Source organism: Cricetulus griseus, chromosome 2 (genome assembly GCF_003668045.3).
Source record: "Cricetulus griseus strain 17A/GY chromosome 2, alternate assembly CriGri-PICRH-1.0, whole genome shotgun sequence".
Taxonomy (NCBI): Eukaryota; Metazoa; Chordata; class Mammalia; order Rodentia; family Cricetidae; genus Cricetulus; species Cricetulus griseus.
This window is the reverse complement of record NC_048595.1, coordinates 161,042,864-161,060,823: the sequence shown is the minus strand read 5'-3', so window position 1 is coordinate 161,060,823 and position 17,960 is coordinate 161,042,864. Positions and strand designations below refer to the sequence as shown.

Genomic DNA, 17,960 nt, shown 5'->3' with positions numbered 1-17,960 from the left:
AGTGGCAGCTGCAACCTCTGACTGTCCCACAGAATGGCAGGGAATCGAATCAAAAAGAAAAGCAAGTGGGCAACCTTTCCTCAGGGAGCGTGAAACACAGTACCAGCCTTTCGTCAAACCCAGCAGACACAAACCCTGATTGGAGGTTGCTTCGGAACAAAGGGAAATTGGTATTTAAAAAAAAAAATCTCCTGAAAGCCAACTCAGCAGATGGTTTTCTCCTGAGCTCCAGGAGGGGTGGGGGTGGGGGTAGGGAAAGGATGCTGGGATAACACAACTGCCACCAGGATACAGATGACTGAAAAGTGACAAAGATGGGCAATGAGAGCTGACCTCTCACCCCAGAATTTCACAAAGGGTAATTACACCATGTGGCGGGTATCTGGGCCCTGAGGCTGACCATTTCCAACCTGCAGCTGTTGTCAGTCACAGCCACGTTGGGGGTTTTATCAACAGCAGAGTGAAGCCAGGCAGAGAAGATATTGAAGGGAGCAATGGGAAAGCTTCTTTGGAGGTTATCTTTAGAATCTGCAGGAGCATCACTCCACAGAAGGGTACCCCCTAATTCCATGGCTCAGTTAGCATTTACCAGCCCCTGTATAGTTCACTCCGAGGATCTTCACAACAATGTGTAGAAGGAAGAAAGACAATATTGATCTCTTGTTAAATATGAGAAAACACAGACTCCTTTGTTAAAGGCAGGATGGGTATTTGAACTCAGAGTCCCAGTTTGATAACTGTCTCCTTCTAGCAGGTGTCCCAGGATAACAGTGAATGTAGCAAAACACAGAAGTTGTAAACTTACTTAAAACATGATGTGGCTTTCTCTACTTTTGTTTGTTTTTGATGTAATTCAGTTTCATTGTTCCCCAATATGAACTGTGTGGATGACGCCATGACTCAATGGTAAAAGGTAAGACACATCTGTAAGTCTTTGATGACAGTGCACAGCCAAGTGTTCCAGAAGGGCCCTTTACTGAACTCTGCCTTTTTACTCCAAAGCAGGGTGTTTTGCAAGATCCTACAAATAACCCTGGATTAAATCTCAGTGAACTCATTAGGCAAGAAGCCTACCTCGGTGGGGCATCACTTTGCCCCAAGTCTCACTGCTCCTGGAACCTGCAGACTGTTTTCCAGCTGGGCCAATCCCAGAAAGGAACTGTAGCCCCCCTGGAAAAATCAGGAATGCTCAGCTTCACATAGCCTAGACTTCAAAAGCAGCACAAACCAGACCAGCTACAAGTTATTCAACACTTCTTCTCACTTTAAAGATGGCCCAGCCAGATAGCAGTGAGGGATCTTTCAATGCTGGTGTCCTCTGCTAAAAACCAGGGAACCTAAGGTTTGAGCCCACACCTCCCCTTGCTCCCCTAATTAGCTGTAACCCCAGGCAAGCCATTTTAAAGGCCCTCAGAGACCTTTCCCAAGTCTATAAAACAGGGAGGATTAACAGTTACTTCACTAAAATACTCAAGGAACATGCCAAAGGGAGGCAGTGGTCACCTCTGAGCATGCTTTGTCAAAATATTTTCCATTCCATCTCTTACCTGAAACACATTTTGACAATCAGTTATATTTCCCCAGGATTTCCATAACTATACTGATTTTGCCAGGGAAACCAAAGTTTCCCTGGTAACTTGTGGCAACCAGGAAGGGGTGGTGAAGAAGTTCCTCTGGGGACACAACCTTAATGTATGATTCAGGTCAATTTCCAGGGGCTCTTTGTCCTGGGGTTGAGAGCCAAACATGGAGTGCACAAGTAATGTTTCCCCCCCCCTCGGCTTTTTTCCCATGTGGCTTTTGCTGATGGCCACTTGAAGGGGAGTTTATAAACAATACTGTTAACTGGCTATCTTCTCACCCTGAGCATGGCATTACTTCTTTCTTCCCTTCATACCACCTGCCCTTCTGAGCCCAGAAAAAAAATTGGATCAAGTTTAGAGAAAAAGAAGAGAGCAGACAGCAGTTGGCAATGTTGGGCCCAAAGACTCCAAAGGCAAAATGGAGGATGCTGACACTGTCTTAGATCATGGAGCCCCTTATGCCTTGGTAGTTGCTTTTCTAGGTGGAAGTGCCACCCAAGGATGCAGAAACTTTAAATGAGGGTTAACAAGCTAGTATAAAAGAGTCATGGCGTCATCTTTAAAGTGTAAAAAATTTGAATAGCTGTCTACACAGAAGGTCACAGATAGTTCTGTTCTTCTCCCCTGTTATCCTTGGGTGGGGTAAAATGGAATCTTGGAACTTCCCAGCTTTTGTATATGATCCCATAACAAAAGCATCATCTATGAACACTGGGCAGACTTTGCCATTCCGTCTGCCTCTTTCATGGCCCCCTGCCCCTGTAAATACAGGAATCAAGCAGAAATCAAAATAGATGCAGGTGACATCTTTTGGTGTTCCCAATAAGGGAACTTCCCTCCTTTGGGTGGAGACTATAGTGTTTCTTCTCCTTTGTCTTTCCTTGGTTTGCTATCTCAGGCCTATGTACCTCAAGGTACTCACCCCTTCTCCACAAGTATGTCTTTTGCCACATTTATGGGAATCTAACTCAGGTGCCTTTTGTTGAAAAGGAATGGCTACTCTTCAATGTTCTCTGTATGTTCATATGTCCAGGTACTAAGATTACTACATTTCCTATATCAGACCAAGGAAGTAATGTCATATTTCCCTAAGTTCTCCTAATGCTAAGATGATGTTTTACCTACATACCAACCAGGTTCTGGAGGCATGTGGAATTTCCAGGAATGGGTGGCTCTTTCTTTTTGGGTTTCCTCCCAATCATTCCATGAAAGAACAAACATCCCCACTGAGAGAGTTACCCATACCTTTTCTATGAGGCTTGGGGAGTAAGCTTGACCCTGCTTGATCAAGGCAGCTTGTGGATCCTGATGCTTGCTGGTCAGAAAGATTGGTCTTTGTTGACTGAGGTAACTCTAGAACTGTCAGGAGAGCATGCTACCCAAGTTCTCAATAATATTTTGGAGGCTAGTTATCCCCAATCAAAGTAACTCTGGAATTGAGTAATATGCTACCTCTCACTGATTCCCAGGCAACTTGTGAGTCCTGATGCTCTAGATTCCTGTTGATGAACCCTACAGATGTAATGGGTGGGGCGAGAGGGGGGTGGTAATCCCTAAACCTTAGAAAGATTAAACCATCTCCACATTTTTTACTGCCCAATTCACTTCTTTTTCTACTCCACCATACTTGTTCTCAGCTCTTCCTTTGGATTTGCTTCAGACACTCCTGTCTCCAAAGGTATGAAGATGTGTGGAGTTCCCCAACTATTAAGATGTTCCCTTGAGAATTAAATCAGGTGTGTTGGGGGAATACCACCTACTTGCACTTTCTACCTGAATAGCAATTTGAAAACAAAGGGGCCAAAGCCATTCATACAAGCAATCATCTCTTAGGCAAGACTGACAGCATTTGGTTCTGTCTGGTTTTGCTTCTCTTCTCATTTAATTGTTTATTTTTATAGCTTTTTGTGATAGAGAACTGATTCCACTGAGATAAAGGAAACACTTTAGACAGGTTACTAGCAGGGGCTTTCACCCAATATTATAGCATATAATCCTTGAAGAGAGAGGCAACACCAGGCAGTTGTTTCAATCTCAGCTGAGGAAGGAGTAAGCGCAAGAGCACTGGAGTACAAACCAGTATTTTTAATTCTTTTGTGAAAATGCTCAGGGCCATCATCAAGGACACTTAGAATCTGAAGAGGGGAAGAAGGGCGCTCAAATACTTTGAAGGCCTAAGGTATGCAGAAGAGAGTCCCTTTTCCACTCCAGAGACTCTATGATTTCTCTTCCTCTTTCCTTGGGATGGATCATCATGGGACTTCCCCTTCCCCACAATATATTTTTCAGAGGTAAGATGAGTCTTAAGGCTAACATTTTACTGTAATACTGTCCTGTCCAAATACAAGCTGGTGGAGGGAAAAGCCAGCCAGTAGATTAAAATCTTAAACTCTAATACCATCCTACATATGGGCCTGTTTTGTAGGAACCAAGGGAAATGGTATAAAAAGCCTATATCCAAGCCTTGATGGTGCTCTACCAGAACTGATGCTATAAAAAGAAAACAAAGGCAGAAAACCAAGTTCTGTAAGACACACTAGGAGTAAAGGTTTGTGTTATCTATTTGTTTCTAAGTCTACAGTACTACCACAGGGACCATGTTCTTTTTTCATTGTAGACATTCAGCAATAAAAAGTAGCTGGAAAATGTCTCTAATGACCACTTCTACATGACTGGACAACTGGCACCCACGGACACAATCTAAACATGTCCCCTAAATTGATTTTTCTCTTTCCTGTAAACTCCCAAAGCCCAGTTCTCTGTCTCCACTATGCAAGAGACCTTTGCTTCCTATTGTCTTCCCAAATGGCCTACACTTCCCCTCTTGCCAGGCCTATTGCTCTGCCTTTCCCATTGACTTTCCACATAACTTAGTAACCCACTTCCTGAAACTTACTAACTAACCCAAATAACTAGCCCAAGAGCTTTCAATAATACAGGAACCTCAGGCTACACAGACTGATCTGTAAAAGAAGGCTTCCTTCTCAGTGTTAACAAAGACCCCAGGAATGCCCCAAGGACATGACCACCTTAAAGGAGTGAAGGTACTTAAGACATTGCTGGCAGACAAACAAAAGCAGAGGTAAGGATCCCTCAAGAGCTGCCCTTGTTCCCTGCAAGGATAGACATGCAAACTTTTCCCTTACTTACTTAACTGTGTCCTGTGTATTTATGTTTCTTGTCATTGTTTCTAAGTCATTTTATTACAATGTGAAACAAAACTCACTTTGTCCCTAAACTTCCCCAAAATAACTGTTTACCAAACCTGTGACTGCTTAGATTTTTCATTCACATTTTATGTTTCATGAGCTATTTTTACTTCAATTTGTTTAGTGCTTGATATAACTTTGAAATGTCTGTGTGCTTATGCATGAATGCAAGTATTTAAAAGGCCTTGTAAGTACATACTTGTAAACTAAGGTAATCTTCTTAAAGCTTACAAAGATATATGCGTGGGTGTGTTAAATGCTTCATAAAAACCTTAAAATGATACTTGTTTATATAAAACAACATTCATTGAGGAGCCTAAGATAAAGTTTCATTAAGTTATAAAATTTAACATTGGGTACAGAGATAATGAATTTTTTTCTAAAACAGGTTTTCACAAACTATTTCATGTGTGTAATAAATGACTAAAAAAAAAAATTAGGAAAAAATGCTTTGAGTTGGTTGAGATGCCTCTGGGTGATGTACACTGTAAATTCTTCTAGGGCCAATTTATATGAATTTATTTTTCAAGACTAGCCTTCATATAGTATTATTAAATATAAGATTTCATTAAGGTTGTAATACATGTAAAATGAGAGATACACATGTTTGTCAAATACCTCTATTAAATTTCCTTTTCAAGGTGGGGGTTACAGAATATAAAATTGGATCAAACAATAACATTCAAAATCTAGGTAAGCTTCCTATATATAAAGAACACCATCCCCACCAGAGCAGGCATTGAAAACACACCCAATATTTTGGCTCTTGCCTCTCAAAGTTAACTATATCGGGGACTTTGCGGCATCTCACAAAGGGTCCTGCAGCTTGGGGTGGCCACATTCTCCTGATTAAGGAGGCTATAGATACCCAGGTGTTAGACAATATACATACATAAAAAAGAATAAAAAGAAAATGCCCTCAACTAAACCTACCAGGGTGACAAAGGGGCTAGTTTTTGGCCACCTAAATAGTCTTAAACACATAATAAAAAAACACATCTAAAGATTAAAATAATGTATAATGATAATTTTGCAAACTAGCCTTTTAAAGACAAACATCCAGACTTTAAAAGGTCTGGACTATACTCTCAGTATGAACTACTGACATGCCTAGGTAGAGAAATCACAGCCTCCCCAGCTGTAATCAGATTAAAGGACGCTCATGCCTTTCCTAGCTACAAACAAAAACTGTACATTCCTGATAATTCTGCTAATGTCTCCTTTGGTGTACAAGTTCTACAAAATCAGACAGCAACCATGCCAAATATCACCATCCCAACCATAGACAGCTTTGGGGATAGATCTCATGATTTTCTTAGTCAAAATAGTGTAAGTATATCATAATCTTAATAGTGATTATGTTAATCTTTAGATCTTCTGTCTTCATAACTCTTCTATTACTGTGAAGAGACACCATTACCAAAGCAACTCTTACAAAAGAAAGCATTCAACCAGGGCTCTGCTTACCGTTTTAGACAGTTAGTCCAAGGTAATCATGGCAGGAAGAGGCAGGCATGGTGCATGGAGTGGTAGCTGAGAGCTTGCATTAGAAGTCAGCCAAAGGAAAGAGATATGTGCCTGGCTTGGATTTTGGAAACCTCCAAGCCCACTTCTTGGTGACACACCTCCTCCCACAATGCCACACCTCCTAATACTTTCCAATACAGTTCCACTAACTTGATTTGCACCTCTGCCTCAATGTGCAGGAAAACATGATAGCATTACAGAAAAGAAAAACAGTGAAAATACCTGAAATTTGGCCAACAGGATCCACTGAAGATAGATATGATGGCTAAAAGCATCAGAGTTAGCAAGAGGCAGTATTGATTTGATAAGGTTCCTTGCTTTCAATGTACATCAACAAAACCAAAGCTACCAGAAAGCTGATATGGCCTAGGGTCATATTTTAGAGACATTTAGTCTTAACAGCAGGCAAGGTTGCAATCCCACAGAGCTCTACAGGCCAAATCACCCCTTGGCAAAGTAATCTGCTTCTGTAAGTTCTCAACACTTAAACACCTTTTAAGAAGGACAGTGACAAACCTGTCTTTCTAGCACAGGAAACAGGGTCATTTGGCATGAGAGACCTGAAGAACACTTGGAGGAAATGGAAGTATTTAGGCTTTACAGACGATAAGGATAGGGCAAGCATGAAGGAGCCTTCTACAACAAAGGTTGCCTGGAAGTGTCAAGTCCCATCCCTTGGGGCCCCAGATCAGCAGAATAACACACTCACATTTGGATGGGAAGTTTTGTTCCTCTGAGATGTTTTAGAAGAAAAGCTCAGAGTCTCCACACATTTGATGACTCCAGTGTTCTGAAATGTGACAGGATTGTGGGTCTATTCTGTCTTCTGAACTAAAGCTTCTTTTAACACCCCACCCCCTTCCATCACCCCCATTCCCACCCACTGACCAAGTATTGATTCTAGTCTGCTTTGGTTGACTGTTCTCAGATCCCTGATGGGACTCAGAGCCTTGAATATGTGCGTGTGTGTGTGTGTGTGTGTGTGTGTGTGTGTGTGTGTGTGTGTGTGTGTGTGTGTGTGTGAGTGTGTGTGTGAGAGAGAGAGAGAGAGAGAGAGACAGACAGACAGACAGACAGACAGACAGAGAGAGAGACAGACAGACAGAGAGACAAAGAGACCCAAAGCACAGAGTGACAGTAACCCTCCATTTATTAAAATGGGAGTATTCAAGTAGGAAAACTGAAACATCTCAGAGAAGGTGGAAGGAGGAGTCAAACACCCAAATAAATTGCTTTCTACCTCCCTGCCTCCCAAAGGACGGAGATGGAGAAACCATGAAGAGTTCCATTGTTCACTCTAACAGATCACTTCAGGTACACCCTGACCCACTCGGAAAATACCTGCTCTAAGTTAGACCCCAAGGGGTGCAGGGTATGGTGAAGAGCTTGTAATTTCAGATCTGGCTTCTCAATCACAAAACTTACCAGGGAAACCAGCTGTCCTGGCATAGAAGGCTGCTTGTAGTCGTATGCACATTTCTCTTCATAATTGAATACTTTCATTCTCAAGGTACAAGGACCCTTCTTAAGGGTTAGAGGCCATACCTCCCTTTCCTCACTGTGAAATTTGCCAGTGCAGGAGGCAAAGACCCTCTAGGAAAAATACTCAATAAACAAGGTCTAGAAAACACCAAAGCAATCTGTAAATGATACGAATGATGATTATCAAATGGCCTCACAAGGTAGGAACTGCTTGGACTTTTCAGAGCAAAGAAAGGCCTCTATTGTTTCCCTGGTGAGGTCACAGGCCAATGGAGCGGGTGAGGGAAGTTGACGCTGTGCAGGAAGGTAGAGTTAGGGTGCATCAGGTGGAGTGGGGTGTGTTATGATACAACAACAGACTGTAACTTGAGAGAGAAATGTTCTGGGGGCCTTGCCCTAAAGGGATCTGCTGGGATACTGTGGGAGCTGGAAAAATACCCAAATAGACAGGCCTCCTGCAATGTGTGTCTCCCTGGCAGACCATATTCTGGCACACTTCCATAAAACTGTGTCTCAGCTTGCACACCTTTGACACTGGGGTCTTGCTGCTTCTCCTTCAAATACTTTAGTACAATTGCTATGATACTATATGATTAAGAGTCATGTAGGTATCTGTATGTTGAAGCTCTAACTGTGTGTATCTACACTCATCACCTGGGGACCTTTAACTCTGTTAACTGTCTTGTCCTCTGTCTCCTGGCCACTGAACCTTTCTCTTTGGGGTGAGTCCCCACAGGCTCATTGTGACTCTGAGGGTCAAAGTGAAGCCCATCCCCCAAACAGATGGTCCCATATAATTGATGAGTTTATAATTTATTGTGGATAACAAAATCCCAAAAGTACATGACTTAATGCTTCATGGTGAGTGCTTGTCTTTACTGAATGCTGCCAGAAGCTGGTAGCTAGGTCTCTGGCCCTGACTGTGAGAATGCCCCTGCCACATCCCTGTGCTCTAGCCTTAGCTGCTTTCTGCAATACACAATCAACCCCAAGCCAAATAACCTACCTGTGAACAAACAAGGTTGGTGGGTGTGTCCTAAGAGGTTTGCATGTAGCACCTTGAAAATGGGTTGTTTTCTCATTAAAGTGACAGGAATACTAAGAGTTAAAACTTGGATAGGGAGACAAAAAACAATTGTTCCTATTGCCTTTAGTAAAAAAATAAAAATACGGAAAGAAATGCCAACCAGTCCTTGAGGGGCATGCCTGTAATTCCAGCACAGGAGGACAGAGACAGGAGAATGGTGATTTAAGGCCTGGACTACACAGAAGACCTTGTTTAAGAAGAACAAAAAGGGAAACAGCAAATGAAACTAAGGGTTTTGTGGGAAAGTGGGGATAGCAGGACTTTCTGTGGGCAAGAACTGCAATGATGAAGAAGGGGAGTGCTGTGCAAAGAATAGCAGTCTGAGCTACCAGCTGAACTGCAAGTGGAAGTGGTCCTTTTGACACTTCAGAACTTTCATTCTGAATCACCCACCATCTCACACAGCAGTAATCTTGGTTTGTGGCCTAAATGACCTTTGGAGAGATAGAAGACCTTTAACACCTCTCTAAATAAATCCTATAGCAATCTTCCCACTACCTCACTTCCACTACCCAAACCTCACCAAAACCTAGCAACTCTGTATCAGCAGATGTTGGTGCAGACATCAGCTGAGGGCGGGGAGGGGAGGCCTCCTCCACCTAACATATGCAGCACAGTCCCAGCCCCCTATGACTAGCACTGTACAGGTCACTGAACCAGTGCCACATGGAAAGGTTTCTGATGCATAGTCAGAGAAATGAAAGACAGGAATCTAAGCAAGGAAGGCTGGCCAAGGAACCAGCCCCTCCTCCTCACAAAGGCAACAAGGAAGTGTTGTGTGGTCCCTGAGATTCAGGAAGGAAGGGCTAGGCTAGCATGTCCTAGCACAGGCTCTTTCACTGTGGGGTCCTCACATGGAAAATGCATCTGGTCACTGAGAGAAAGGTGTTCACACCTTTCTTTCTGGTCCTTGTAGCACACTGACCCTGAGTGTTCCAGAGATGAACCAATAAAAAAAATAAATATAAAAAAGTCCTTGGAGAAACCTGAGGAGTAGGAGGAGAAATTAACCACCAAGATACTATTAAATCCAAGAGGAAGTAGGCCAGCTTGATGATTTAAATTTACTCTTAGAGAGTCCCAAACAAAAAACAGTCAAAAAAGAGGCCAGGGTCATGTGGAAAATGACTGAAACATAGCAAAAGGTGGGAAAATCTCACCACTTTCAAAGCTCAACTCTGTTATGCCCTCCATTACTTTAGGGCTTTTCATTTGCTCAACTGGGGAGGTGGGGGTGTCAGGTGTAGAGAAAACAATTTGGTGATAAAACCAGCTGCCTAGATTAAGGTCAAACATCTCCATGTATTATAACTGGAACTCTTTAGAGCGCACTCCAGGCCTGATGAGCAGAATAGCTCTGAATGTTTTCAGTGGAAATTCAGACATGGAGACTGAGGGAGGCAACACCTTCTGCCTCGGGTTTTAATAACAGATGCAGAGCTGGTGCTGGGGTCCCAGCTCCACCTGCAATGTGCTCCCTTATTCCTTTCCCTTCCCCATGAAATAATCTCTGTTGCCTGGGAAACAATACTTCCAGAGGAGGGTCATACACCCCACAGGTGCTATTTTAACTATGAAATAACCAAATGCTCTTCCCTCCGTAACATTTCCTGGGTGATGAATAAATAGGAACGTGTTACTTTAAAAGGATAAATAAATAAGCCCAGGCAAAAATAATTAATCAAGAAGATAAATTCAGCCCTTTACAAAGAAATGCTGGCAAGACCTGCCCTGCTGGCCAGGTGCAGCTGTGGTGACAGAAGAATCAGAGAGACCCAGGAGCTGGAAACACTACATTCCCATGCTCAGACAAGTCATACAACAGGAAGAGACAAGAGAAGGTGCCCCTGCCAAAATAATGGCAACAGAGGGGCACCTGATGAATGGCAGGAAGAGGGACTCAAGCTCATGCTCATAGTGACCAGACTGGAAGGAGGAACAATGACCAGACACTCTTAAATCTTAGAAGAATCAGCTGAGGTGAGTCAAAGTCACAGCCTCTGCCCAGCAGCCCACAGCCACCCACTCTTCCCCTCCTCAGCATACCCATTACACAGAGGGCCAAGAGAGAAATGTGCCACTCAACCTACTCCACAAAAGGTGAGTGACACCGGAGGAGATCATCTTTGTTTGCACTCACTTTACCCAACAGCTCCTTCTTCCTCTCTGCACCACATCCCAGGCCCAAACACCCCTTCTTCCCCATGCAAGTCCTTCTGCTGCTGTTAGACTTACAGACTCAAAACAAACCCATTCATGCCTCTCAATCTATTGTGACCCTTGGTTTCCATCCATAGTACCGAACTTACTTTTGTCACTGTACTTTATGTGTTTGACACAAGGGAGGTCCTGTGTGAGGATGAGTGAGCAAAGGCTTCCCAGGAGAGGTTGCACTTGAAAAAATAACACAAAATCTGCCCAGACACACGATGGTGGCCAAGGCTTAGTCCTATGCATATTCTTTATCACAGGTGACACCTGATAATAGGAGGTGGGAGTCCTTGGCACTAGAAGAAATGATTTCTCCTGATTTAACCAGCCAGGGGGAAAATGAAATTATGTCAAAAACATGAAATAAAAGTTATATTTTCATCAAAGACAAATAAATTTAATAACAACCCTATGGGAAAGTAACACTTAAATTCATTGGAAGCTACCTTATACACTCTTCCATATTTGGAAATAAAGAAAATACATCCAAATGTGGTCTAGCTGGTGTGAAAGGAATGATGGCATGGACCTGACTGTTCAGGGACTAAAGACATCAGCTTTAGAACATACTGGGACCAGATTCAAAGGCAGCCTTACCCTGTCTAGCTCATGCTCCCAAAAAGCAATCCACAACCATGGTACCTTCCTCTTTTAAGGAATATTTACAGGCACGATCTGTCAAAGGGGCTGGCAAGGAAAATGACTCCAAGCCAGTCAGCCAATAGAGAGCTAGCAGGTGATGGAACTCAATAAATCAGAACTCTTATGGTGACTCGTGCTGAAATAAATTAGCCATTTCCCCCTAGTCTCTCAAGTTACATCATGTAGACGTTTTCATCTGGATTTGCCAGACGAGGAAACTGGGCTTCAGCAAAGTTATAAAGCAGATCCAAATTACAGAGCCATTTGGCAGCAGAGTGACTGTGTCTAGGACACCCCACCCCTTCTCTTGCAGTTGAACTTAGACCAGTGTCTCTAATCCCCTGTCTTGACACAGAGCTGCTTAGCTCTGAGCTGAGAGCATCCTCCCATCTGTCAGTGATGGGAGCGCCTAGCCTCATGTGTGTTTTAAACCGGAACTTGCCTCTGGAGATTCATCTTCATGGTCTCTGCTGTTTTTATTGACTGGCCTGAAGAAGAGCTGGATCAAGCACAAATTATGATGTTACTGACCTGAGTAACTTTAAGATGCAACAGATTTGGTGATCTGACAAGAAAACAAGTCACTTGTCAGCCATCTCTCTACAAAGCCCTGGAAATATGTTGTGAGAATCTACACCCACCAAACACTGCTTTCACACTTCTCATGAGCCGATGGTCACAAGTCTTCTCCTGAAGGCCATCCAGGCCCCTATGCTAGGTCCCCGCACTCCTTAGAAAAGTCTATGCAGTGGGTCCAAGATCTAACACTAACGCACAAACCGACTCAGTGGAGCCCATTCTATATGGAGAGATACCTTGTCCAGCCTAGACACAGGGGTGTGGGGGTGGAGAGGTGCCTTGGTCCTGCTTCAAGGAGATAATGCAGCAGACTTCCAGAGGAGACCTTACCCTCTCTGAGGAGCAGATGGGAGGAGGAGGGGAGGGAGAGGAGGAGAGGAAGAGGGAGGGGGAACTGGTATTGGAATGTAAAAAAGAAAAATGTCCATCAGCCTTGGGATGGTTGGATGCTCTTTCTGTGAGTTCTTCCATCGAAGTAACTATGATCACTCACCATCAAGAAATGCTCTCCAGTTTGGAGGGTTAGTTCCTACTTTCGAAATCTGGAATGAAAGTGGTACAGAATAGTGGGCATCCTCATCATCATCATCCCTAAGCTGAAGACCATGTGTAATGGTCATGAACAAGGCAAAGAATGCGTTCGTGATGGGTGCCTCACATTACAATTCTCCCAGGGAGAGAATTTTCTAAAACAGAAAATCAAGCGGAACCCAGTCTAACTTGGCTTTGCCTGTGGCTGCCAACAATCACCTGAACAAACTATTAATCTCTGCTTAAAAATAAAAGAAGATACTGTAACGATCAACTTCTGCCAGCCTCCATACTTGAACCTGGTGTCATTCGAAACAAACCAAAATGAAACAAAACCCTGCCATCCTGAAATCTGTCTTCCCCTAAGTCAATGTGGGAAACACATTTTGGGGGTACGGGTAACCGAGTGCAAGTACACAGAGACAGATAACAAGCACTTTTCCCAGATACAGGGTCTTTCTCTAGACTTGGAGTTTAGCAAGAGGAGCTCTCCAGGAAGCCCCAGCCACCTTCCTGTTTCCACCTCATAGATGGCAGGACTGCTGATATACGAAACACAATGTCTTTTTATTTTTAATGTAGTTTCTGAGATCCAAAGGCAGGTCGTTATGCACGCATGACAATCTCTTTACTAACTGGGCTTTCTCCTCAGCCTGAAACATTTTGTATAAGATCCAGTTAGTAAACAGTTGAAGCTCTACAGGCCACAGTGTCAGGGTGACAGCTGCTCAACTCTGCCATTGCAATAATAAAGCAGTCACAGACAAAATGTAATCAAGTGCACTTGGCCTCACTCCATTAAAACTTTATTTATGGACACTGAAATTTGAATTTCAAAGAAGTTTAACATACTTCAAAATATTTCCCTTTCTTTGATTTCTAAAAATCTTTTCAGAAATGTAAAAAAAACAATTTTTGTGTGTGGGCTGTAGAAAAACAGGAAGGAGGCTGGACTTGGCCCACAGGCTGTGGTTGCTAACCCTTGCTCAATGTCAGAACATGCATCCAAATGCCCCCAAGAAAACATCTCCACCCACTAAAGGGCCAGGTCCATGTGGCCTCTTGGCACCTCCTAGAGTAGGACTTGGTTCATAGTGACAAGTCTATGCACACATCTTCAAAACAGGGCTCACTCCTCTAAGATAGCCAAAAGACTAGATCTCAAAAACAGGTAGCAGTCTGTTGTCACAAGAGACTATCTCCATCTTTTCTCTGTCCCTGTCACCCATCACATACTCCCTATTTATTTAAGGTAAATTCTGCAAGTGCACATCACTGAATTTTTTCATACAAACAACAAGCAAGATTTTCACACATACCCTCAACTTCAGCTTTTGCTTGATCTCTGCAAAATGACAGGAATTTGAAGTGTAATAAAGTTAGTATTCTAATCCAATAGAGATGAGGGAATGTTTTTGTCATCTATCAAGGAATCACAACCTCATGCTACTAACTTTATACGCTCATTCCTGGAAAGTAACAGCTTTCAGTGTGAGTAAATGTAGAAAAGATGCAGACAAACAATATTTAGCAAACGTGTAAGAGCTAAAACATTTTATATGTTATTCCATCACAGTGACATCATAAAATAGGACTGCGAATCTGCCCCCCTTCTTTCCCACTTCTTCTAACAGTGTGGTATAAAAATGCTTACCACACGAGGAAAAACACATGTTCAAATAAGACATTTCATCTTTCTTTCTAACTAAAACACCATGCTTCCTGGATGGGGATGGCTGGCCTCATTCACACTTTGGTTTGGCCTAAATTTGGGGTTGAAGACCCCAAATATAAGCTGCTACTCAAATCCCAGTATGGAAGGAACAGAGAGAAAGAAATCACCATGCAATGTACCCCATCTCCCAACCCCTACCCACCCCACCCCACCCCCACCCAGGCAGTTCAACAACACAAAAAGAACTGGGCCACCTCAGTGGTCAGAGACAACAGTAGTCATTTTCAAAGCTGGGGACACACAACTCCAAAGCAACAATGTCACTTTATAAGTGACTCAAAAGTTCCCATCAGGTATGAAGATAACCTTTGTTTTCAAAACAGAGAACTCATTAACCACTGCAAAGTTGTAATGGGAGGAGGAGAGTGTGTGACCCACATGTTCTGGCAAATGAAGCCAACAGTGTTCCTCTGTGTCCCCAAATGCTACCATAGCAGTGAAACAACTGCCCTGGTTTCCTGGAATAGAAGGGCTTGTAGATGAAAAAGTTTCAGTTTTAAACACAGGACAAGGTTGTTGAGCCAACTGTAAGGAGTTGCAATGCCTGAGAAAAACTTCTGCAGGCTTGAATGTCTCTGGTTTTCAGTGCAAAATACCAGTGTAAACACCTGCCATGAGGGTGGCCACAGCTCTGCTAAGAGCTCTACTCATTTTGTTGCATGAAAACCATGAAGCCCATGTGACCACTGGTGACAGGAACATTCCAGGGCACTGTTGTACCAAGCTAACTTGTTACACCACATCAAGCACACATAAATAATTGCACATCAGTGTAAGACAGAACTTGAACCCAAAAACTTTGTCAACAAAATTCTCTTTCAGAGCCATGCCCAGGGCATGAAGAGTCCTGAAGGCAAAAGGCTTCTGGACTGAGTCAGTCTTCTGCTATTAGAGGCTGAGTACCATATCCATCCCCAGAAGGAAGGTCACTGTAATACACACACACACACACACACACACACACACACACACACACACACACACACACTCAATAAAAATATGGACCGACTGGTTCCCAATGAACTGATACTACCAAGCACCTTTATCTGCATGCCTTGTTTTATGACTACTAGGACAGTGAAACAAATTCACTTCACACAGAGCCTTAAAGCTCATCATTTCCCAGGCTAGGAATCAGTCAGTTGTACCCTAGACCTTCAGCTTCTCTAGTTCCCCCTCTAGCATTACTCTCTGATGGCTTGCTTCCAGGGCAACTATCTCTTGACCCTACAGAATCCAACACAATGAAAACAGGGTTTCTCAGAGCATTCACCTCAGAGAGACCTACAACACTAACGAATGAAACCAATAGTTGGTTGTGACACTTGCGACTGTTCTGACTGACCAGTTAAGAGAACAGATGCAAATGTTAAGATGAAAACAAAACAAAAACACATCTCAAACTTTTGCAGGGCTTGGCTGACCTGGCCTGTAGGCTATTGCCTAACTGACAGGATAAGCTCCCAAGCCATTTCCCAGATCTTATGTTTCCTAGGTGAGTATCAAATACACAATGACCAACTCAGCATATACATATTATATCAGAACTTTGGACCACAGACCCTAAATATTCTATCAAAGAGGTCAGTTGATTCACAAGTAAATATATCCAGAAGTAAATTGACCTTTAAAGTTGGTGAGAGAACAGAAGAAACAGAAACAAACCAAACCTTCAAGGCACAGATTCCTACCTTCTTTTTGGAGTGGTTTCTTTCTTCTTCCTTTGTAGCTTTGCTATTTTTCCCAGCACGAGACACCTTCTGGTCCCCAGACTGCTTTATTGTGATCTTGATCTCAGGGGGGCATATATAGTTCTCCAGGTTTTTGGGGGGTTTCTTAGCCCGCTTTGTGGTCTGAATCTTCAGCTTCAAACTCCCCTCGGTGAAGTTGGCCTCTTTGATGGAGAACTCCTGCTCTTCCAGGCCATCTCCAGCCACCCATTTCTCACTGTCTGCATTAGAGTTGCAATCCACATCGCGTCCTGAGCCCAATTCATCCTCCTCCTCTGGCTCCATGCGTTCTCCACCCACAGGGATGCCTTTCAAAGGCTCTCCTGAACAGCCAGGAGCGGCTGGGGACTTGGATGAGGAGCCTGGAAGGAATTCTGTTTCGCTCCCTCTTTGCCGAGAGCTACTTAAAATTTCTCTGGACTCCATGATAATCCTACAGTCTTCGGGAGTTCTTGGGAGGGAGGAGGGATGAAGGGAAGTAAAAAAGATCAAAAAAGAGGGCACCCAAAATTCCAAGAACAAAGTAGTCCAGCTGCTGGTTTCAGCGTCCTAAGAACGGAGATGTAGTGAAGTGCTCAGGAGAGATCAGATCTGCAATTGAGAAGCAGAGAGATAAGTGGCTGTGGTTGGAAAGAACTGGACCCCAATAGATCCAATCCCAGTTTCTAAAGTCCTTCCCACACGTCTACAGTATCAGAAAATCAGTCCGAAAGCTCCCATACCCAAATTGAATTATACTAGAGCACAAGGGAAACATATCCACACATGACGTCATGATGGGTTATTATTACTTTTTACAGCTGCAGGCCCAATAATAAAGATGAGAGAGGTGAGACCTCAGCCAGTAACAACTGGAGGTTTCTTGCACTGAAGCCACAGTGGACTTGACACCAGTAAAACCAACTGCAGTGAAAGGAAACTCAGTGCTGATACAGGTCTGGAGGAACTGTATCCAGATAGCTTCTGTTGTCACTTCCCCTCTTCCATCTGAGGAACAGTTTGAAAAATGAACAACACTCTCTGCTGCCCCTGAAAAGCCGCCCGCCCCACCCCTTTTCTGGAGGACTGGCATCCTTTAGTCTATCTACCTCCTGGCTGTTGGCTGTCACTTGTCATTACTCAAATCACACATTGTCTCCATTATGCAAAGTTTTCTAGTTTTGTTTCTACTCATTTGTTTCATTTGCTTTGGGGGTTTTGTCTTTCATTCTGTGACACAGGGGTCTCATTCTGTAGTGTAGGCTGCCCTAGAATTCATTGTGTCTCTCAGGCTAAACTCAGATTTGTGGCTATCTTCTTGACTCAGTCTACCAAATGCTGGGATTTTCCACACCTGGCAATCTGTCTCTTAAACCTCCGTGAAATGAGAGCTGATAAGAAAACCAAAAAGGTTTCAATAGGAAATCACTAACACCACCAGGATTAATACAAAACAGACTTTTAAATGATTGTATCATCAGAAACATAAGGTATCTAATCACTGCCACTTGTATAAAATACCCATTTATACAATTTTAACCTCTTTTCTTGCGTCTTGGATGAAGGGCCTTTTTGTCCACATAACAGAACAGCAAAAGAAAGAGAGAAGCAACATTTCACAAGCCATCAAAAGTGTCAGGAATCTTTCCAGAATCTTCTCTGCCC

General features: G+C 43.2%; 1 protein-coding gene across 1 annotated transcript in view; it reads right to left on the bottom strand.

Moving 5' to 3' along the window:
- Setbp1 (SET binding protein 1) overlaps positions 1-16,742 on the bottom strand; it is a 319,028-nt gene extending 302,286 nt beyond the window's left edge. The window contains exon 1 of the mRNA XM_027397975.2: positions 16,278-16,742. Within this exon, the coding sequence (XP_027253776.2) occupies positions 16,278-16,742 (465 nt within the window). The remainder of the gene's footprint in view (positions 1-16,277) is intronic.
- Between the last annotated feature and the right edge of the window lie 1,218 nt (positions 16,743-17,960).